The sequence below is a fragment of the Dromiciops gliroides genome, chromosome 5, assembly GCF_019393635.1.
Source record: "Dromiciops gliroides isolate mDroGli1 chromosome 5, mDroGli1.pri, whole genome shotgun sequence".
NCBI classification, from domain to species: Eukaryota; Metazoa; Chordata; class Mammalia; order Microbiotheria; family Microbiotheriidae; genus Dromiciops; species Dromiciops gliroides.
In genome coordinates, this window is record NC_057865.1 from 286393157 (window position 1) to 286416490 (window position 23334).

The 23334-nt window shown below is 43.9% G+C and overlaps 1 protein-coding gene across 1 annotated transcript; it reads left to right on the forward strand.

Moving 5' to 3' along the window:
• Positions 1-315: 315 nt before the first annotated feature.
• ISX (intestine specific homeobox) lies at positions 316-23004 on the forward strand. The gene is made up of 5 exons (XM_043965558.1): positions 316-499; positions 2245-2493; positions 17730-17881; positions 19967-20083; positions 22774-23004. The coding sequence occupies exons 1-5, from the start codon at positions 316-318 to the stop codon at positions 23002-23004; spliced, it is 933 nt and encodes a 310-aa protein (XP_043821493.1).
• Positions 23005-23334: the final 330 nt, after the last annotated feature.

Here is a 23334-nt window from a genome sequence, read left to right on the forward strand (position 1 = left end):
TGTGATGTGATGTGATGTGATACGATGTGTGGTTCCACTTGGAAGGCCATTGGGTTCCAGGAAACAGAATTCCTGGGAGTCAGAGAAAATGGTCTGGGGATGGTAGGAGCCTCTGGCATGAGGCTCCAGTGTCTCTCCCACCATTTCATAGGTCTTTAGTTTGGGTCCCAAGAACTGCCAGGGAGGAAGAAGTTATTCCTCCCCCCTCTCACTTCATTTTCAACTGCCAACCCCAAATCCTCACTCCCTTCTTCCCCGACCCTTGGCTCTCAAAGATAGAACTGAAGCTTCTTGATTTTTGTTTGGGGTAGAGGGATGGAGGGGAAGACTTTGGACAAAAGTGATGCCCCAAAGCAACAGGGTCTGCCTTTCTCCATTGCGGAAATCCTGAAGAAGCCAACAAGGAGGAGAGACATTCCCAGGACAGTCAGAGGGGATGCCCACCAGAGTGCTGCTGACACTCCAACACCAGAGGAATTGCTCCTAGACCTCCCCCAGAGTAAGTATCTTGTAATCCTTTGTTTTCATACCCTAGAAAATATAAGGAGGGATGTTGCAGTCCATGCTAGACTCCTATACCCCTGAACAGAGCTCAGATTTCCAGAATCAATAGAAAACTCTTGGTCCTAGAATTATTCCTTCAAGAGCATTCAACCTGCACACATGCCTGCCCATTTAACAGCTGAAGAAACTGAGAGGTGTTGTAATTTACCTAAGGCTACATAGCATAAGGAGGTTTTTTTTTCTAGGGGAGTCAGCACCAGAATCTGGGGCTCTTGGCTCTTAGAATTTACAATTGGCAATGTCAAAACTCACAAAGGCCCACGGAGATCGTCCAAGCCACTTTGGAAGAGCCTAGGATCATATTTAGAGCTGAGATCTTAGAAGCCACTGAATCTAAAAACCCCTCCATTTTGCAAATGAAGAAACTCAGTCACAGGGAGATTAAGTGATTGTTCAAGGTCACATGTATAATATTTAATGCAGAATTTGAACCCTAGTCCTCTGACTCTAATACCTGTGCCCTACATTGTTGTTATTGTTGTTGAGTCATTTGTGTCCAACTCTCTGTGACCCCATTTGGGGTTTTCTTGGCAGAGATACTGGAGCAGTTTGCCATTTCCTTCTCCAACTCATTTTCCACATGCAAAAACTGAGGCCAACAGGGTTAAGTGACTTTTCCAGGGTCACAAAGCTAGTAAGTGTCTGGAGGCCAGATTTTAACTCAGGAAGATGAGTTTTCCTGACTCCAGGCCCAGCACTCTATCCCCCTGTGCCCTATCCATTCTGCTATATAGTCTACCAATTGCTGCACAGTTTTGTCTGAGAGAGTGACAGAGTGACAGGAGAGACAGAAACAGTGAGAGAGGAGAGAGAAAGACAGAGACAGAAAGAGATGGATGGATGTGAGGCATGGCACAGATTGTAAGTAGAAGGCAGCATCCTGTACAGAAAGGAGAAATTGAATTTGTCAGAAAACATGAATTCAAATCCTACCACTAAAATGTTCTGCCTGTATGATGCTGGATAAGTTAATTAGCTTCTCAGCCAGCTGGTTCCTCAACTGAAAAATGGGTATAAATAACACTGTACCAGCTTCCTCCTGTGGTTGTCGTGGGAAAGGTAAACATTTAAGGGTTACATATAAAGGAAGTAAGCCTCAGAGCCCAGAAAGTCCTGGGGCCAATTTAAATGTTAACGGCAACTGACTCACTAATATAATTTGAGAAGCACCATGAAGCAGGAGCTAGTCTGGGAGTTAGGAAGATGAGTTCGAATCCCACTTCTGTAACTTGCTGCCTGAGTGACCCTGGGCAAGTCACTTGGGTTCCCTAAGGTTCAGTTTTCTCATCTGTATAAAATGGAGACAATAATGCCTATAGGACTTATCTCTAGAGCATGGGGTTATTATAAGATTATTATAAGATTCAAATGAATGTAAAGCACTTTGCAAACCTTTAAACACAATATAAATGCCACCTGTAATTATTATAATGGCCACTCTCTTTACCAAGGACATTTACATCTCCCAGAGGACTCTGGGAGACTTCAATCCAAAGTAATGAGTACCCAGTGATAGACTCTATCACAGCAGCCGCCTTCTACTTCTCCTTTTCCTTCCCCCCTTTCTAGCCCACTTCCTCCTTCCTCCCCCCAATGCACACATATTTCTTTCCTCAAACATGGGTCACAAAGGTTTTTCAGCATACAGTCCTATTTAATTCATGGATCTGCCTCTCCCAGGTCCCAGGCTGGTGGGGAAACAGGAGAAGAGCCCCTCTCAGATGACACTGGCCTCATCTCCTAAACCACTACTCCTTGGGGAGACAACCCCAGGGAGATCAGCCAGCTCCCCAGAACCCCAAGAGACAGTTTCCCAGCTGAATGACTTCCCAGCAACAAGCTCAGGATTGAAGCCCTCAAAGGAAAATAGGGGACATGGAGGAGAGGAGGACCATGGGCACAACTTTCTTACTGAGCACCCCCTACATGGTAAGTAGTAGGGCTACTGTTATCCACATACCTGGACAGTGGGGAACATGTTCTAACTCTTTGTTCCTATGGTCCTAAATAGTGTTGGGCTTGGCGTCAAGACACTGGGGTTCAAATCTTGCCTCTGCTACTGAACCTGTATGACCCCGTGTAAGTCCTTTTACTTCCATGGGCCTCAGTCTTTCCATCTGTAAAATGTGGGATTTGAACAAGGGTCATTGAGTTCCTTTTTGTGTGTGTGTGAGGCAATTGGGGTTAAGTGACTTGCCCAGGGTCACACAGCTAGTAAGTGTTAAGTGTCTGAGGCTGGATTTGAACTCAGGTCCTCCTAACTCCAGGGCCGGTGCTCTATCCACTACACCACCTAGCTGCCCCATTGAGTTCCCTTTTAACCCCAGACCTAGAATCCCATGACTGGAACTAAGGACTTCTGACTAAATATGTGTGTGTGTGTGTGTGTGTGTGTGTGTGTGTATACATATATATATACATATATATACACACACATATATATATGTATATGTGTATATATGTGCATGTGTATTCCTTTATACTACCCTGCTGCCTATTTTTATGTAATATTATCAAATATTGCATAGTAAATAATAAGAGTATTTTCCACTTTCTGTGCTTGCATCATAACTCCTTACTGCACTGTTAGCTTTGAGTAGAAGTACCAGACTTACCTGTGTGACCTTAGTCAAGTCCATTGATTTCCCTGGGCCAGGCGACATAGGGATAGCAGAGAAAAGTGCTGTATTTGAAATCAGGAAAACCTAGATTCAAATCCCACTTCAGAAGTTTACTGAATTACTTGGGAAAATTACAGAATTTTCCTTGTTTCAGTTTCCCTATCTGTAAAATGAGGGGGTGGGGCTTGAACGTCTCTAAAGTCCGTTCTCTCTATGAATCTATGATCCTACAATTCTCATTCTCGCCTAGTAGAATGTTCTGAACAACCAAGGTATCTTGTCCCGATAAAACAAGGAAAGCGATTTTCTCTAAGAATCTCGGGAGGGACTTGGGATGTGTTTGTGCTTAAATTTCCTTTTGATGGTCCAGGGACCACGGGGCTAATGGGTAGATGCAATATTACCCCTGGTCTCAAAGTTGGTGCCTCACACCATCTACCAGTACTGCCAGGAACAGAAGTCAGCCGCTCTGCCCTACTCTGCCCATCCCATCCACCAAGACAGCACTGACTGGGTTATCTCCTGGAGGGGTGATTAATAACTCTGGCATCTGGGCACGTGGAACCCTGAGCTGCTTTTATCAGAGCAGCCAGCAGTGTTGGGGGGAGGAAGCCAGTTTTGAGAGCTTCTCCCTTCCTCAAACCATAGAATCACAGGGTTCAGAGCAGAAAGGAGCAGTTGGGTGCCCTGATCCAGACCTCTCATTTAACAGATGGGTAAAGCAAGACCCCAAGGAGAAGAAGGCACTTTTCCAAGGCCATAGAGATAGTAAGAAAAAAGCCAGGATAGAGCACTGGCCCTGGATTCAGGAGGACCTGAGTTCAAATCCAGACTCAGACACTTGACACTTACTAGCTGTGTGACCCTGGGCAAGTCACTTAACCCCAATTGCCTCACCAAAGAAAGAAAGAAAGAAAGAAAGAAAGAAAGAAAGAAAGAAAGAAAGAAAGAAAGAAAGAAAGAAAGAAAGAAAGAAAGAAAGAAAGAAAGAAAGAAGGAAGGAAGGAAGGAAGGAAGGAAGGAAGGAAGGAAGGAAGGAAGGAAGGAAGGAAGGAAGGAAGGAAGGAAGGAAGGAAGGAAGGAAGGAAGGAAGGAAGGAAGGAAGGAAGGAAGAAAAAGAATCCAGGATTTGAATTCAGGTTTCCTGTCTCCAGCTTTTAACTAGCTCATTGCCTGCCTTGTCATGTACAGCCTAGCTTCTTGTTTGACCACTAAATATACACATGAGAATCCCAGACGGCACCATATTGACTTAGTTTTCAAATGTAATGTTATCTATGCTTTGTTGTATTTTTATTGTGTTAAATATTTCCCTGTTACATTTTAATCCGGTTTGGGCTGCACTCGAGAGTGTTGCTGGCCTCATGCTGCGTGCTCAACACCTCTGTTTATAAGCAATGGAGACAGGTGTGAGCACAGCTTTGAAAGTAGGGATTGGTTTATATGCCTGGAGACAAAACAGAAACCAGGAATATGATCAAGAAAGAAAGAAAATAGGCAGCAATCCCACAAGGGGTACAATGTGGTTTCTTCCCTTCAGGCCTGCTTTTTGTAATCTTTACACAGGAAGGAGGGTGGAAACTTCCAGGCAGATCTGCTGAAGAGAAATGTCCAAGGTCAAGAGTAACTTCCCTGGGCCTGTACAATGAGGGGACTTGGGGGTGGGGGAAGACTAAGATGGCTTCTGAGAACCCTTCCCATTCTAGATTTAGGATTCTATGATCCCCAAATACTTCTTCCCCCTAGGTCTCAGTTTCTTCTCCTGTAAATGAAGGGGTTGGACCAGAAGGCCTCTGAGAAATAGGATCCCCTCTAGATATAGGATCCCATGACCAGAATCCCTAATGACAGAGGGAATAAGAGACCTGAAGAAAGGAAGGTCCAGTCAGAACGTGAACAATGAGACTTCTTCATAGCTTTGGACAAAGGATGCTTTAAAATTCTTTGCAAGGTTCCATAGAGCCTAACTTCTTCTTCTTCTTTTTTTTTTTATTTTTAGTGAGGCAATCGGGGTTAAGTGACTTGCCCAGGGTCACACAGCTAGTAAGTGTTAAGTGTCTGAGGCCGGATTTGAACTCAGGTATTCCTGACTCCAGGGCCGGTGCTTTATCCACTGCGCCACCTAGCTGCCCCGAGCCCAACTTCTTAAAGTATGGATGGCGAGCCCATAGGGGGTTGCATAACTTGCATAACTGAATGTGGGGGTGGTGAAAAATTTGGCAACAGTAAAAAGTTATGTATAGGGGGCAGCTAGGTGGCGCAGTGGATAGAGCACTGACCCTGGATTCAGGAGGACCTGAGTTCAAATCCAACCTCAGACACTTGACATTTAACTAGCTATGTGACCCTGGGTAAGTCACTTAACCCTCACTGCCCCACAAAAAAAAAAAAAAGTTATGTATACCTATTTTATATACATATATACCTGGAGTCACGTAAAAATTTCTTGAGCAAGAAGAGGTAGCAAGTAGAAAAGGTTTAAGAAGCCCTGGTTGAGAGTAGGGCCTTGTGTATAGCAGTTACTCAGTAAATACTTGGCTAATATCAATTGGGGATTGTTGTTGTTATCATTATTATTGTTCAGTCATTTCAGACTCTCCATGACCCCATTTGGGGTTTTCTTGGCAGAGATACTGGAGTGGTTTGCCATTGCTTTCGTCAGCTCATTTGACAGGTAAGGAGACCAAGGCAAGCAGGGTTAAGTGACTTGCTCAAGGTCACACATCTGCTGAGTGTGGTCAAGCTTCTATCCACTACTCAACACTACTCTGATTTCTCTACTATGAATAGGGAAGTAGAGTATGAGTCAAAAGCACAGCAGTGAGACAACATAAGCCTGATGGAAAGAAAAGACTACAACAGAATCCCACCAAGAGCCAAATGCCATGGGGTGAAAGTTGTAACAACTGACACTCATCACCCCATAGGATGAACCAAGCTCTGGAGCCATGATGAGAGCTAGATGAGGGTCTTTCTGGGCCAGAAAGACCACAGGAGGGTGGTTTTGGTATTAGGGAATTCCAGTGCCAATGTTGGCTCAGCCAATTGCTACCCATTAGACCTTGGGCAAGTACCTAAGCTGCTTGAGCCTCCATTTCCTCACACATAAAATGAGGGAATCACAGGAAATGGCTTCTGAGGTCCCTTACAGCCCTATATGGTCCCATGCTTTGTATACCCAGCTCAAACAACCCAGACACATCTCAAGAGAACTTTGGACCCTCACGGTGAGGTTCCAAAGGTTCCAGGTTCCAAGGGGGTTCCAGGTGAGGGGGGAGTAAGGGAATCCCTATCCTGAACCCATAAAGTTGGTCAGCATCCATTCTCCATCATGGCATTAGCCTTACTCTGGATCTTTGTCAAACACAGCTCCCCATCTAGGGGAAGGCTAAATAAATAAACAAATGAATTAGTGAATGAATAGATAATACGGATGGGCAGACAGATGAACAGATGGGCAGACAGATGGACAGACGGATGGACGGATGGATGGATGGACAGACGGACAAATGGATAAAGCAAGAACACCAGCAATAGATCTGAGCAAGAGAAACATTGGTCTATAATTAGGTGGCCTAATCACCTGTGTAAATTGTGTATTTCTTATGATCAATGTGCTAAACGATTCAGGCTTAATTAAGCTTTGCTGACTCGCTCCCTTTGAAGGCCCACTAGAGTGTGATGACACAGCTCTCACAATTAATAAAAGTACAGGAGAAACTCAAAAGGAGGCATTTCCCTGCTGGCATCTCCCTCCTTCCCTTTCCTCCCACTACAGCCCCTCTGTGCCACACAAACACACAGAGATGCATATTTAAGACCCTCCCTTGTTTCTCTTTCAATGAGTTGGATTTTGACAGAGTAGGTCTCTATAGGCAGTGGATAAAGTGGATGGGTTTGGAGTCAGGAAGATCTGAATTCAAATCTAGCCTTAGATACTAGCTGGACTTTAGGAAGTAAAGGGGGTTGAACAAAGCTTTGGCTTCTTCAATTTGCCCCACATTATGGACCCAGGACTAGTGGGAAGACAGCAGCAGCCAACCACTTGATTGATGGATTAATTAATGATGCCACTTACTCTGATCAATCCCAATTAGTCCAGCTGCCCAGCCGCTCCCTTAAGAGCCACACCACAAGTTATGACTACATAATAAACGGATGCTTTGGGGATACCTACTTCATACACGAATGCCAAGAGGATGCTTAGTAAAGCAGATTTTCAGTTCCAAAACACCCAAGCCTAATTAAGAGGAAAAGCACAGGTCCTCTCCACCATTGGCCATGACGAGGAGAAGCCTAGCTGTTCCAGCCATAAGGCTTTGAAACCAAGGGACAGCTGCTGATTTGATGACAGCATGTCTTAACCAGAGGCAAAATTCCCAAGAGCAGAGAATTAACATCTTGATTGCTAACTTTCAAGGACTCAACGGTTATTAATACCTTCTGGGTACAAGGCATTGGGCCTGGGCCTAGGGATAGAGATACCAAAATGAACCAATCCCTGCCCTTGAGGCTGGAGTTTACATATTTAGCCCTAGAGTGCAATGGAATAGGCACTAAACTGGAAGCCAAAAGATCCAAATTGGAGTTCTAAGTACTACTTACTAACTGTTTGACTTTGGAAAAACAGTGTAACATCTCTAAGCCTCAGTTTCCTCATCTGCAAAATGGGCATAATACTTGTATGCTACCCGTGTCACAGGTAGAGAATGAGGAAACTGATCTCATGCCCAAATGAAAAGGGAATTATCATGATTAGCTCTAAAGTAAGACATGACTTCACATAAGCATCTTGAAGAACAATGTGGCAACTTCACTTTCCTCTTTGCCAATTTGGGGTCCACAGGCATGGAACATTGCATCTTCTGTCAGATTCAGTTGATGTGATTATTTTACCCTTTTTTATGAGTCCATGAGTCTCTTGGAAAGGGAAAGGTAAGAAGATACAAGGTATCCCAAAAGTCTTAGTGTGGCTTTAAGCTTTAATAACTTTATGTTTTAGGCTTTAAGCTTTAATAGCTTTAAAGTAAGAGAGGACTTCACATAATAAGTTTCTTTAAGAACAAGATGACAACCTCCCTCCCTTCTCTGCCAAGCTAGGATCTATGGGCACGGAGCACTGCATATTTAAAGCTTTAATGGCTTTAAGTTCTAAGCTTTAATAGCTTTAAGTTATAAGTTTTAATTACTTTATATGTTAAGCTTAAGCTTTAATAGCTTTAAGTTTTAAGCTTTAATAGCTTTAAGTTATAAGTTTTAATTACTTTATATGTTAGGCTTAAGCTTTAATAGCTTTGAGTTTTAAGCTTTAATAGCTTTAAAGTAAGAGAGGACTTCACATAATAAGTTTCTTTAAGAACAAGAGGACAACCTCCCTCCCTTCTCTGTAAATCTGGGGTCTATGGGCATGGAATACTGCATCTTCAAAGCTTTAATAACTTTAATTTTTAAGCTTTGAGATTTAATAGCTTTAAATTTTAAGTTTTAATAGCTTAGAACTTCACTAAAACTTTGAGGACATCTTATATTTGCAAGTGAGAGTAATATAAAAACAGAGGATATTCATTTTTGTAAAATATATTGGCAGTTCTGAAGTTGAGATAAAGGGTTGTCAGGGAGAGACACTAAATAGGTTTTTCCCATCCAAAGCGTTAATATGCATTTTGCAAACTTTAAAATACTATATGAATGCTAGCTGTCATCATCATTATCATCATTATTACAGGTGGCCCACAAGCTCATGGTTTGCCCTTATGAGGGTAGAGTTTTAACTGCTGCTGCCAAGAAATGAGGCCAGGGATTCTTAAGTATATGTATAAGGGTCCAAGGCACCAGTCTTTACTGAAAGGCCTTCAGGGATCAAAAACAGATTATTCGCAAAGAGGGAAGGAGAGCAGGCAGAGAGTGAGACCAAGGGCAGACCGTGAAATCTTGTTTCCAGAACAGAACTAATGAGGCTTGGCTGATTAGATGGGGATGAGAGCAGCCACTTCAGCTCTCCAGCAAGCAAAGTTGACCTTTATCCCTTATAATTTCTCTCACAGTGTTTTTGCTCGAAAATGGTCTTCAAGGTAAGGACTTATGGAAGGAGTTTTAACCCATTAGTCTCTACTTATCTTGAAATCGAATCTTGGCATTGCCACAAGTCAGCATGGGAAGGCACCTTTAAAAGCCATCCAACCCAATTGTCTCATTTTACAGAGGAACAAACTGAAGATGAGAGGGGAGGGACTTGTCCTGGCTCCCACAGGGAGTGAGTGGCAGGATTGAGACCAACCTCCAGGACATGTGGCTCTTAGACCATAGCACACTCCACAGTCAGCATCCACTGGTCAATCGATATTTACTGAATACCTGCCCACCTTTCCTCCCTCTTCCTATAGTTGGATTGGTGCTCTCTTCAGTATAGTCCTGTTTCCTCCACTCTTCCTCCTAAATTCCCTGACTTCCTTTAAGTCCCAATTAAAATTCTACCTTCCTCAGGAAGCCTTTCCCCAACCCCTCCTAATTCCAGTGCCTTCACTCACTTAACCATTTCCTATTTACCCTACATATTGCTTGCTTTGTATATATTAATTTGCATCTTGTCTCTCCCATTAGATTGTAAGTTCCTTGAGGGCAGGGACTCTGCCTTTTTTTGTAATCCCAGCACTTAGCACTGTATGTGGGCATAGTATGCACCTAAATGTTTATTGATTGATCAATCTATTGTTTGCTTGATATAGTGTTGTTGATAGAAGTTCCTGTGTCTGATGGAGACTTGGAATAATGCAGTTGTTTCCCTGCCTCCCTGAATTGGGACTTAAATGCTGCTTGCCCATTTTGCTTAAAGAACAAAGAGAAACCAGAATTTGGAGAAAGACAAAGTCATTAGGGAGAGAGGTTGAAAAGGAGTGAGACAATATTGGAATCAACCTAGGAGAGGACAGACTTTTCAGGAAACAGAGAGAGTTATAAATGGCATTAATCTGGTGGTTTATGACTTACAAAACTACATTATTTCACTTGATCCTCCCAATACCCCTAGGAGGTTAAGATCTACAGGCATTTCTTTATAGATGGAGAAACTAAGACCCAGGGAAGTGATTGGTCCTTGGTCACACAGCTTGTATGTATTGGCGACAGGCTTCAGGTCTCTCATTACTTCCAGGAGAAATATGACTAGTGATGAGGCAGAGAGGTCCAAAGAGTTAGGAGGGGAGTCTCGGAGTAAATCTGAGATTTTAGAGTTCCAACTAGCCTAATCTCTCACCTACTGCAGGAATCCCTTCCTGGTTGGTAGCTATCTAGTCTCCCCTCAAGATGGTGGCAGTAAAGGCAGGGTATAGCAGCTGGTGACATATGGAGACACCACACTGGTTGAAAAACAGGATGGTGCTAATCAGCCTAGAGTAGGGCTCTGGATATATTTATGAGTTAATTACCCCCTATGCTGTTTCAGATCTTTTCCAAGCTCTTCAATCTTGCCCACCTTACCTTCACTTAAAACAAATTACCCCAACTCTAGCTATGATGAAAGTATTGAAACTACAGGAATTACAGAGAATGACTTAAGAGAGTGCCTACTCTATGCCATTTTGAATTCTTCATCTAACCTTAGCCATACCACAAATATTCATGCTTGTTAATCCATCCTCTCTTCCTCCCTTCTTATCTCTGAGGCTGAAAGCTCTACCTGGAATTTTGGCCCACTCTCTTCTGCTTAAGCTGCTGAATTCTTCGTTATCCCCTTCAATCTATTCCTCTCTCCTTATCTCCCTTGAAGGATCTTCATCATCTCCCCCCAAAGAACAGTTCTTATTATAGATTATTTTATTCTTTCTGACCTTTCCCCCACTATTTGTTCCTGTTAACTTTTCCTTCAGATTGATGTTTTTAAGTTATTTTTCAGTCATGTCCCACTCTCTGTGATCCCACTTGGGGTTTTCCTGGCAAAAATACTAGAGTAGTTTGCCATTTCCTTCTCCAGTTCATTTACAGATGAGGACACTAATGAGGACACTGAGGCAAATAGGGTTAAGTGACTTGCCCAGGGCCACACACCTCATAAGTGTTTGCAGGAAGATGAGTCTTTCTGGTTCCAAGCCCAGTGTTCTATCTACTGTGCCACTCAGCTTTCCTCCAGAACATCCCCCAATTACTCCTATTTTTTGTAATCCCACTGTCACCAACCTAATCCAGACTCCTTTATCACCTTGGACTTGAACTGACATTATAGATTTCTCATTGGTTTCCTTTCCTCTAACTTCCCTATTCCCTCCACTTATAATCCAAAGTATACAAACCACTTCTATTCATTATGTCTTATAACTGGGTGGGACTTCAGAAAGCCTATAGTCTAATACCATTTCATAAGTAAGTTTAAGTTTCTCTTAAGGTCCCTCCTCTGGGTAGGTAAGAAAGCTGGTATTTAGTCCTAAATCACAAGATTATAGGCTCATAGGAGAATAGATCTCGAGTTGGAGGCAACCCTAAAAGTCATCTAGTCCAATTCCCATCTTTGACAAATGAGGAAACAGAGGCCCAAGGAGGTTAAATGACTTGTCCAATGGTATTAAGAATAGAGGTGGGATCTGAGCTCCTCTGACCCACCTCAGAATCAGAGGACCCACGTGCTCTGGGAGCCACCGCACTTTCCACCATAATGATTCCACCAATATGACTCCAAATCCAATGCTCTTTCCAATAAGATTGATTGTCCAGATGCCAATCTTGTTGCCTCATTCTTTCTCAAACTCTCTCCATGAAATCTTTCTCTTTCTCCAAGACCCACCTTCTCTTTGTTCTTTAGGCAAAATGGACAGGGAATTAAGGGAGGCAGGAAGGCAACTGCATTTCTCCAAGTCCACATCAGACACAGGCACTTCTATAATCAACAGCATATCAAGCAACTAAGTGTTATTCCTCTATTCAATAAATCACAATGGCTCCCTAGTGCCTATAGAACTAGGACTGATGTTTTTACCCTGACTTTTAAGGCTTTCCATCTCTGGTCTCAATCTTTCTCTCAACTGATCCCTCCAGCCCAAACAGTTTGGTCTGCTCAACTCACTTCTTTGCCTTCATTCCCTTGTCTCTTGTGCCCACTTTCTTCCACTCCACTTAACTAAGTACTGCCTGACTTTCAAGGGACAAGGACAGTCTGACCTCTTCCACAAAACCTAAAGGGATAGCTCTCACCTCCACAGAATTTTTCTAGTACTGATTGACCAGACTTCATCCAAGACACGTTGGATTGTTGTAAAATACATATGTATGTATGTACATATGTATTTATTTATTATGTGTATATTTCACAAGAATCCTATATAGACATAGACATACACACATACATATATACACATGTATGCATAGGAATCCTATATATACACATATGGAAATGTGTATATACATATATATACACACATACACATACATATGTCTATGTATGTGTGTATCTGTCTCTCCATCTAGGCTATAATCTCCTTGAGGGCAGGTCCTGTGTTCAATTTACCTTATCACCCCCATAGTGCCTAGCAGAGTGCCCCAAAGAGTTGGCATTCACACCTTGATGATGATGATAGGAGGAGGGAGAGGAAGGAGCTTCACCAGGTCACAGGACATGTGGGTGACCAAGTAAAAACAAACCCAGAGAAAGAACGGCATAGTGGAAAGACCAGAATTTGGAGTCAGCAGAGCCAGGTTGAAGTACCAACCCTGGATGAGCCATTTAGATTTTTTTGGACTGTTTCCTCTCCTCTAAAGAGAAGGGTAGGCCAGACGAGTTTGAGGTCCTTACAGCTTTAACATTCAGTGATACTAAGAATCAGAAGGCCCAGTCCCTAGTTATTGTGTAGGACTAGGACCATAGATCATAGAATTATAGACTTTTAGGAGAGGAAGGGACCTTGGAGACCATCCTCTTCAACCACCCTCCTCCCCCACCCCAAATCCCACCACCACTTTTTACACAAGAGGAAACTGAGGCTCAGTGACTTGCCAAAGGTCACACACATTAAAAGTGGCAGACCTGGGATTTGAAACCAGATCCTCTGAGTCCAAATTCTGGCCTCTATCCATTGTACCATGCTCCCAGCTCTATACCAACTCCACAGGACCTTGAGCAAAACAGTTTCCTTCTGTGGGCCTTGGTCTCTTTTTTTCCTCTAAAATGAGAGGGTTGACTTAGATGATCTCAAGAGGCCCTTCCAGGTCTGGAGCTGTGATCCTGGGTCCCAGACCTCAATACCCAGCACTCTGCAGTGTGGCCAAACCTGCTGCTCTGTCTCTCTAAAGATGAAGAACCCACAAAGCTTTCCTTTCTCTTTTTTCCCCTGCAAGGTCTGCCAGCCAGCAGGCCAGGCCCACCATGTGGCATGTACCGCAGCGAGTCCTTCCCCTCCCCCCTCGCTTTGATGAAGGCCATGTCTCTGGCACATTTCAAAGGGCCTTGGAATTTTCCAGCTTTTATAAAGAGAAAAACTTGGTGAACAAATAGATATTCGAGTCCCCTGGTGACTCATTCAAAGCCAGAGTCATAAGTCTTCCATCCTCCGACTTTGTTTTTCTCCCTACACACACGATTGGTCTTTGGCTCTGGGTGTTTTTCTTCCTCAAAGGGGAGATCACACAGGAACAGAAAAATCCTGAGTTGCTTAGGAAAAAAAAGTTTCCCTTCCCTAGTGGAGGGTATGAAGAGTCTCTAGCAGATTGGAAGGGAAATGTGCACATTGGTAGCAGAGTTGTAACTAAGGTGGGATAATCAGGGCTTTGTCCCAGGGTGCCAACCTAAAGGGGCACTTCCCTCCATCACAGTCTAGAGAGAAATCTCTCTCTGCTGGAGTCTTCTGCTGGAATGCTCTAAACAGGGCCCCCTCAGCTTGTTATATTGAGGTTTTCTGGGGAATAAGCCTTCCTCTCACAATCCCTACTCCCAGTGCGTCTATACCTGGGACCTGATTGCCTTCTACAGCACCGCCCCCTCTATATGAGTGTTTTTTTGGTCATCCTGGTTGGGATTTGCCTCCTTCAGCCTCAGGACACACAAGCACACAATTCTCTTTGGGCAGAATGTCCTCAACACCCACCTAAAAGGCAGGGAGACAGAGTGAATAGAGAGCTGGTCTTGCACTCAAGGAGACCTGGTTTCAAATCCTGCCTCTTATACATACTGGCTGTATGACTCTGGGCAAGTCACCGTCCCGCTCTGGGCCTGGGTTCCTCATCAGCAAATGAGGGGGGTGGATTGAACTGGGTCCCTTGACCAGCTGGTTATAGTAGAGTTATTTATACAGATAAAAGAACAGAAAATTTTACTGGGTCCCTTCCAGCTGTCTGTCATCCTAATCATGGGCACAGAGAAATCCCTATGAGGGATCCCCTCTACCAAAGTCTATTGACACTTGTTCTTAGAAAAATTAAGTAGGCACTGAGAGATAAAGTGATGAGCTGAGAATCACACAGCTGGGATACATCAAAGGCAGGACCTGAACCCAGGTCCTCTTGATCACAGGACAAGTTCCCTATCCATTATGCAACCCTGCCTCTGTATAAAAGAACTGCAGTTCCTGCCTTTATGAAGTTTACAGTCTATTATGGGGATACCCCACTTATAAGTAGAAGTAACTCTAATATAAGCTAGAATAACATGGAGGCTTAGGAGAACTGCAAAGCAGTATTTGAAATCTAAGAAGGCAAAGAGAACATCTATATGGAGCTGTAAGGAAGGGAAGGCTTCAGAGAGACAAAATTGGGCCTCAGAAGATGGAGAGGATTGTGATAAGCAGATGGGGAAAACAAAACCTCATGGCCTGGCATAAAGTAAAGTAAAGGTATGGAGGTTGGAAAATGCTGGACACAAGCAGGAAATAGTGAATTATCTAGAATGGTTGGAGAATAGGATATGTAAAGGGAGAATAGCAGGACTTCTTGTTCAATTATTTCCATCATGTCTGACTCTTCTTGACCCCGTTGGGGTTTTCTTGGCAAAGATAATGGAGTTGTTTGTCATTTTCTTCTCCAGCTCATTTTACAGATCAGGAAACTCAGGCAAACAGGGTTAAGTGACTTGCCCAGAGCCACACAGCTAGTAAGTGCCTAAGGCCAGATTTGAACTCAGGTCCTCCTGATTCCAGGGCCAGCACTCTATGCATTGTGCCATGGAACATCATGAGATGTGGCTTTGATGGTGAAGGAAGCACCAGCTTACGGAGATCTTGCTGGCAATGATGCAAGTCAGACCAAGGGGAAGTCAAGAATACCAATCCCCCAGCAGGATTTTCCTACCCCAAGAGACCCATATCTATGAACAGCAAATTAATTTAAGACTTCAAAGCCTCACTCTAGGAAAAGACCAGCTCTCCATCCTCCATGCCTCTATGCCAAACACTAGAGGCAATGGAAAGAGTAACGGGTTTGGAGTCAGAGCACTTGTTTCAAATACAATTCTGCCATCTGCTACCTTGTGACCTTGGGCAAGTTCCTGGGGCCCTCTCTGGACCTTAGCTTCCTCCTTGTAAAATCAGAGGGTTGGACCAGAAGGCCTCCAAGTTCCCTTTCCACAGTCTAGAACTGTGGTCCTATGAGTCTAACTGTATGACCTTGGACAAGTCACTTAAGTCGTTCTCTGAGCCTCTCTGAAAAATGAAGGTGGGGGGAGGAGAAGAAGGCCTGGATGGCTTCTGCAGATCTTTCCATCTCTACATCAGCGATCCCAGTCCTGCTCCGAGAGATGCCTCCCCTCTACCAGCAGCCCTCTACAGAAACCACCCATCAGCGATGGGCCCAATCCTAGGAACATTTAGTCTGAAGCCAGGTTAGCCTTTGCTGCCCTCCTTTCCCACTTTGCTCCATGCCATCTCTGGGCACCCTCTGCTTCCCAGCTAGGGGCTCCGAGCTGAGCCTTCTAAATCAGCAGTCCCTTCAGGTGGTCCATTCCATACCTCTGACTCATAAATTTCACTTAACTGACAAGCCTCCTTTTGGCTCCCCTTCTTTGGGGTTTATTTACAGAAACAACTTCTCCATATGTATTTTTTGTCACTTCTCTCCTCCCCGCCCCCAAACAAATTTCACCATGGAGCCCACAGCATGACCTTCAAGTTACTTAATTTCTGAAGCCAAGTACCAGATGGTTTTCTGGACAGTCACATTTTCTTAACAGGCTCCCAAGGAGAGATGGGGGAGGTGAAAGAAAGACTCTGATCCCTTTGAGTCAAATGCAAAGGGAAAAAAATACATAGAGACTCAATTATTCTAGGATTACCCAGCTAATCAGGAAGTCAGAGGCAATGAAGCACCTCCCATTGAGTGCGAAGAGCCCAGCAGTGACAAAGATACAAGATAAAATATGGTCCCTGTCTTAGCAAATCTTGCCCTCTTACTTGTACTGCTGGTGCTTGGAAACTCATCGAAGACTCTACTGGAGAATGAGAAGGGAATGGGAAGTGTGGAATGTCAGAGCTGAGAGGAGCCTGAGAACACGAACTATCTGAGACTGGAGAAAGCTTAGAACAAGGAATGTCATAGAATAACGAGACTTTAGAATGGAAAACGTCAGAGACTGGAGGGAATTTAGAGCACAGAACATCAATGATTGGAGGGAGCTTAGGATGCTAAATGGCAAAACCGGATGAGGTCTTAGGATATAAAATAGCAGAGCTGGGAGGAACCTTGAGACATGTAATATTACATAGAACTAGAATTAGAATTAGAACGCCATGGGGGCAGCTAGGTGGTGCAGTGGATAAAGCACCGGTCCTGGAGTCAGGAGGACCTGAGTTCAAATCCAGCCTCAGACACTTAACATTTATTAGCTGTGTGACCCTGGGCAAGTCACTTAACCCCAATTGCCTCACTAAAAAAGAAAGAAAGAAAGAAAGAAAGAAAGAAAGAAAGAAAGAAAGAAAGAAAGAAAGAAAGAAAGAAAGAAAGAAAGAAAGAAAGAAAGAAAGAAAGAAAGAATTAGAACGCCAAAGCTGAAAGGGGTTTAGGATACAGAATGGAAGAATTGGGAGGAACCTTGGAACAAGGAATGTTAGAATATCGAATGTTACAAATCAAAGGGTCCTTGGAACATAGAATGAGAGTAAATAAAGGCCAAACTAGGACATTTTGTTCCTTTTTAGGTTACTATTCCCAAAGGTTTGGAGCAGGCTGATTAACATGATGCTCCTGGAAGTTCATTCACCAAAATGTATGATGAACCTACTCTGTGCTACACTGCGCCAAGCATTTGGGGAAGGGGAAATGGGCATAAACAAATGAGACCAGGCCACTGCTCTTAAGGAATTTGCAGCCGACTAGAGAGGAGATGATACATGTGCATAGATAAGTATAACACAGATTCAGAGATGATGAGATGATGATATAAGAAAAATAAAATGGGCACCCAATTGTAGAGGGCCTTGAATGCCAAGGTGAAACCAAAGATTTCTGCTTTTAGCCCGTAGCCAGTTGAGGGTTTTCTGCAGGACTTGAAAGACAGCTTGAGAACTGTCCTAACGTCAATTGGGGAAAAGCAGAGGAAAGGACTGCTGTTAAAAGGAGACCTTCTTTGCAATATAGAGGAGAGGAAAGGCAAGCAAAGAATCCGCACCACCTTCACCACAGAGCAGCTCCAGGAGATGGAGAGAACTTTCCAGATCACCCACTACCCTGACATCCATGTCCGCAATGAACTGGCAGCCAAGATCAACCTCCCAGAGGCCAGAATACAGGTGAGTGCTCTGTGTCTGCCCCCATGCACAAATTTCCAAGGGGCTTTTATGACTTCTGAGGGCATTTGGCCAATGTTTCAGGGCCTCTGTTTCCTTATCTGTAAAATGAGAGGGTTGACAGAGATGGCCTGATGTCCTTTCCAGCTCTGGCTCTGTGGTGTTCTTTGGGAGAGCCTGCCCATTGCAGTAAAAAGATGATTGGATTTAGAGTCAGGATTCCCAAGTTCAAATCCAGACTCTGCTATGTACTACCTTACCTATATGACCTTAGGCAAGTCACTTCCCTTATCTGGGCCTCAGTTTTCCCCATCTGGGAAGCTGGGGTGTTCAACTAGATGGCTTCTGACATCCCCTTTCAGCTAAAAATACTACAACTTTTTCTGAGCAATGAGAATTGGCCTCAACAGTAGCTAAACTCTGCCCCCCCTTATTTAGAAATAAATGTTTTGAATCACTGGGAATGGTCTAAGAGAACATCTAGGGGTTCAAGCCCCTTCTTTTAAAAAATGAGGAAGAATCTGAAGCCTGGAGAGGGGTGATAAAAAGGACATTTATCAGGAGATGAAAGGGACCTCAGATGCCAAGGAGTACAACCTCTCATTTGCACTAAAGTCTGGGGAGGAAAAGTTATTTGTCCAAGGTCACATAGGTGGTAAGGCTTGAGGGCAAGACTCAAACCCAGGTCCTCTAACCCCAAAGCTCACATTCTTCCCATGGTCCCATATGACTTGCTCAAGATCACATAGCTAGAGAATCTGGAAAGACTTACATGAACTGATCCCGAGTGAAGTGAGCAGACCCAGGAGAACATTGTACACAGTAAGAGCAACATTGTGCCATGATCGAGTATGATAGACTTAGCTCTTCTCAGCAGTGCAATGATCCAAGACAATTCCAAAAGATTCATGAAGGAAAATGCTACCCACATATAGAAAAAGAAGTATGGAGTCTGAATGCAAATTGAAGCATACTATTTTCATTTTGGTTTTGTTTGGGGGTTTTCGTGATTTTTCCCTTTTGTTCTGTTTCTTCTTTCACAACATGATTAATGTGGAAATACATTTAACATGATTGCATGTGCATAACCTATATCAGATTGCTTTCCATCTTGGGGAGGGGGAGGGAGAAAAAAATTGGAACTTAAAATCTTATAAAAAAGGAAAGTTGAAAACTATTTTTACATGTAATTGGAAAAAATAAAATACTATTTACCAAAAAAAAAAAAGATAACATTGCTAGGTCATAGCAGACTGACTTAGGTTTATTCTTTCCATTGCATACACTCCATCTCTGGAAGGCCAGTCCAGTGGCCAGACATCATACCAGGCTGAGCTGCCCTAATCTTGATAACACTCTCAACACTAATACATCACAAGTTTTCTGGAAATGCCAAAGGTCAAACACAGGTTTCCTACCCCTTGTTCTCTCAGCCAAGAACATAGATCAGAGGATTGAATTAGAAGGGGCCCCAGAGGTCAGCTAGTCCAATCCCTTCATTTTCCAGAAGAAGACCTGAGACTCAAGGAAAGGAAGTGAATCACAGAGCTCCTCCCCAGAGGTGAGACTTGAATCCATGTCATCTCACAGGGCTTCCTGAGATGAAACTGTTGCAGCTTTTTGGAACATCCCAGAATTCAGAGTTGGGAAGGAACTCAGATACCAGCTACTCCAACCCATATCTGGAAAAAAAGATGTCCTCTATAACAAGTCCCAATCAATGATCACCATACCCACTCCCTCCTGAGGCAGCTTACAGGAATAAGAACCTGTTCTGCTCTTCTCAGATCTCATCTGGAGCCATGTGTTGGTTTGGGAAGGATGTCGATAAGTTGAAGGGAGTCCAAAGAAGGGGGATTGGAAAAGGGGGATGAAAGGCCTTGACTTTATGCCAAAAATGCTTGGTTGAGAGAACCAGAGATGTTGAGCTATAATGTGGGGATAACAATAATTGTGGTTTGAAGATTCAGTGAGATAATACATGGAAAGTGCTCTGTGAAGCCTAAGTGCCAGGTGACAAGACAACGATGAAGGTTTTCTCCTTATCCACTTTCTCTTATCCTCTCTCTCCTGTCCTCTTTCCTCTAGATCTGGTTCCAGAATCAGCGGGCCAAGTGGAGAAAGCATGAAAAACTTAGCAGCTTCAGGGGCCTACAGACCCTGACAGACATGGACGTCATCTCAACACCAAAATTAGATGTTTCTGTGAGTAACAGACAAGACCTAGACAGGAATGGCAGAGAAGAGGAGGGGAAATCTGAGGTGGGAGGGCTGACCTACCTGAGCACCACCAACCCCCAGCCTGGGCTGAAAATGATTGGGGGCGGGGGGGGGGGTAGCTAGGAGGCACAGTGGATAAAGGTGGCTTTCATGGAGACAACATCCAAGTGTGTCATCAGGAACCCAGAGCTCCTGTCTTGACTTTGGTGCAAATCACTGTCTTTCTCCTACCTAAAATGGGGCTGGGGGAGGTGGGGCAGATTGGAGTCAGTCAATCAACCAGTAAGACATTCTCGATTACCCCAGTTGTCACCCCATCATCACTGTTTATTTTGTTCCTTTTATGTCTCTAATTGATATTTTTATTTATTTATGTTATACCCCTACCAGTAAAATGGAAGTTCCTTGAGAGCAAAGACTCTCTCATTTTAAACTTATAGTAGGTACTTCATAATGTGTTGACTAATTGACTAGATGACCCCTTCTAACTCTAAAATACTGTGCACTGACATTCATTGTGTAAGGCATCTCCCAGCTCTTGTCCTCTATTCTAAGCTCCCTCCCAGCTCTGACAGGATCTGTCCAAGGTCCTTCCCAGTTCTGACATTCCCTGTTCTACAGTCCCTCCCAGCTCTAGCTTTCTCTAAGACCCTTCTCAGTTCTGCTATTCCATGTGCTAAGGGCCCTCCAGTTTTCCCATATTTTCTGTCCTAAGAGTACTTTCATCTCTGACCTTTTCTGCCCTAAGATCTCCCCACCTCTACCACTCCTGCTATTGACCCTCCAGCCCCTCTTCTCAACAGCATTGGTCCTATTTTAGCCACCCCTTTCAACACAAGTCAGGTCCATACCCAGGCTTTTCCTGAGCCACCCCTTCTAGCCTGTGGCCCAGGCCTCACTTTGACTCTGGTCAGTCTCTTTAACCTTCCCCCTTCCCATCCTTCATCCCTTTGATATCCATGAGAAGAAATTCTCCAAGGCCTCACTGGGAGTCCCGGCCTTCTTCAAGAAGTCTGGATACGTAGGCTCTAGCAATGACCCCATTACTAATCAACTCTGTGACTTTAGTCACATCACCCTACTGTTCACTGTCTCAGTTTCCATCATCTGTCCAGTGGTGGGAGGAATAATCATGGATTCGTAGCTCGTTAGAGCTCAGCCAGACCTCAGAGTTCATGTTTTAAATCCCTTCATTTTAAAATGAGAAAGTCAAGGCCCAGAGCCACTGAGAGATTTCACACTGCTTGCGAATGCCCCAGCCGGGAAACAAACTCAAGAATCCAGATGCCTGCTCCTGGGGTCTGTCTCCCTACCTCAGGGAGGGTTATGAGGATCAAATGAGAAGAGCAACATCAAAGTGCTTTGAAAACTTAGAGAATCTCTACGCACACAAAGGATTGGCATGAATGCTCCCCCTGTGCCCCACATCAAAGCCATTGCCTGGATTTTGATCCAAAGGGCATCCTTCCCAATCACAGTTCTAGAAAGAACATAGCTTCTCCCTGGCTCCTGGCTCTTCACTACCTCTCTATCACTAGCATTGAAGTCTGGTAATCAGCTAATGTCCATTAATGATCCCTAAATGAATGGGCTGAGCCCACAGTGACACTATAGACCTTGACCTGGTGGTTTCTTAATATAATTTGTTCTCATTAGGGACTCAGCACATCAGAAGAGTGGTCTTTTATAAGACTCCCCACAATTATCCCAAGAGACAGAAAGAAAATTGAAGTTTCCCAGACTCAACTAATTCGCTTTTGATGTGCTAACCACCCCAATTAAAATGAGAGGTAGTGGGAAAGTGGGAAAATAGATGGATTGGGGGTCCAAGGACTGTTCTGAAGCTTGGTGCTGCGATTTCTGAACCCATTGGGCCTTGGGGCCAAACTGAACCTCTCTGAGTGTCATTTTCCTCTTCTGTAAAAATAAGGAGATTGAACTAGATGGCCTCCAGTGTCCTTTACAGGTCTAAACCTATGATCCTAAGATCTTAACCCAAAAAGTGTCCATATAGCTAAAAATCCCCTTCCCTCTGACACATTATATCATTGTGCTTAGAATCCCTAATAAAGAGAAATCTCCAAGAAATTAGCATATCAATAGATTCAGTTCATGTTATTACAATTCAAAAAAATTTTTCATTGACTGCTAAGAGAAGAAAGAGAAAGAAGAGGAAGAAAAGGAGAAGAAAGCAGAAGAAGGAAAGAAAATACTCAAGGCACATTCACATTAAGGACTCAAGACAAAGGGCCAGTGAAGGAGATGGAGAGGGGCCTCATGGAGAGTCAGGAAAACAAAGAATAGACTGGTGTGTCTGTGAAATTGAGGAAGTTGTTCATAGGGAACAAACTAAAGAATCAAAAGTATAGAAAAGTCCAAAGGAATACAGACTCTTCCCCCCCCCAGCCCCCCAAAAAGGCTATTGAATTTAAAGATTGGCAGCTGTAGATGAGTGATGACTGTCTGGGCAATAAGAGAGGGAATACAGCTATGGTAGGTTGTGAATGCTAGTATAACTGAGCATCCTGCCATATGACTAACCCTTATTCCTAAGAGTTCCCTTTATTCTTCATAATTATTAGTCAGTAAAGAAAGGTCTTTGGGATAGCCTATGGTCAAGCATATGCTAGAGCAAACTCCATGGACTGATTTCCTCTTTTCTCTCCTTGAAACAGGGATCCAGTCTGCTGCCCAGGGTCCTCCCCAGACTGGTTTACCCAATTGGATATCATTTTCCCATGCAAGGACAGCTGGTCTCTGCCTGGTTCCCTCCCTACTTCATGCCCAACACGTGGAATACTCTGTCTTTCCCCAGCCCACATTTGCCTCTGGACTGTGTCTCCACATATGGCATTTCTTCTCCCCAACATCCTGAATGGGGAAGTCTCTGTGCTGGTTTCACATAAGAAAAGAAAGACTTCTCTCTGGGCTGACATCTCCAACACCACTGCCAAGCAGTGGGCAAGGCAAGCTAGATGGGACCTAGAGGAAGCCAACTGTGCCCATCTAACACAAAATGAGTCTGACAGCTTGGAGAAACATCAGCCTCCTCCCCAAAACCACTACATAAAAGCCTAGGACAATGGCTTGGGACATCCCTTTGGGAAGGTGGGCCCTTGGACAAAGAAGATTCTCAGAGTGATGGCCCCCATTATCTTTGGTGTTGTCCATTGAGAGCAAGCCTCTAAAATGGAGATCCGAGTTCAAGATCAGCCTCTTATACATACTGACTGTGT

What these genes read in the sequence shown, in the direction of transcription:
- ISX (XM_043965558.1), top strand. Translation starts at nt 316, where the DNA reads ATGGAGGGGAAGACTTTGGACAAAAGTGATGCCCCAAAGCAACAGGGT. An exon ending in TCCCAGAGGCCAGAATACAG is followed by an intron (nt 17,882 to 19,966) that starts GTGAGTGCTCTG and finishes TCTTTCCTCTAG; the next exon opens with ATCTGGTTCCAGAATCAGCG. An exon ending in CACCAAAATTAGATGTTTCT is followed by an intron (nt 20,084 to 22,773) that starts GTGAGTAACAGA and finishes TCCTTGAAACAG; the next exon opens with GGATCCAGTCTGCTGCCCAG.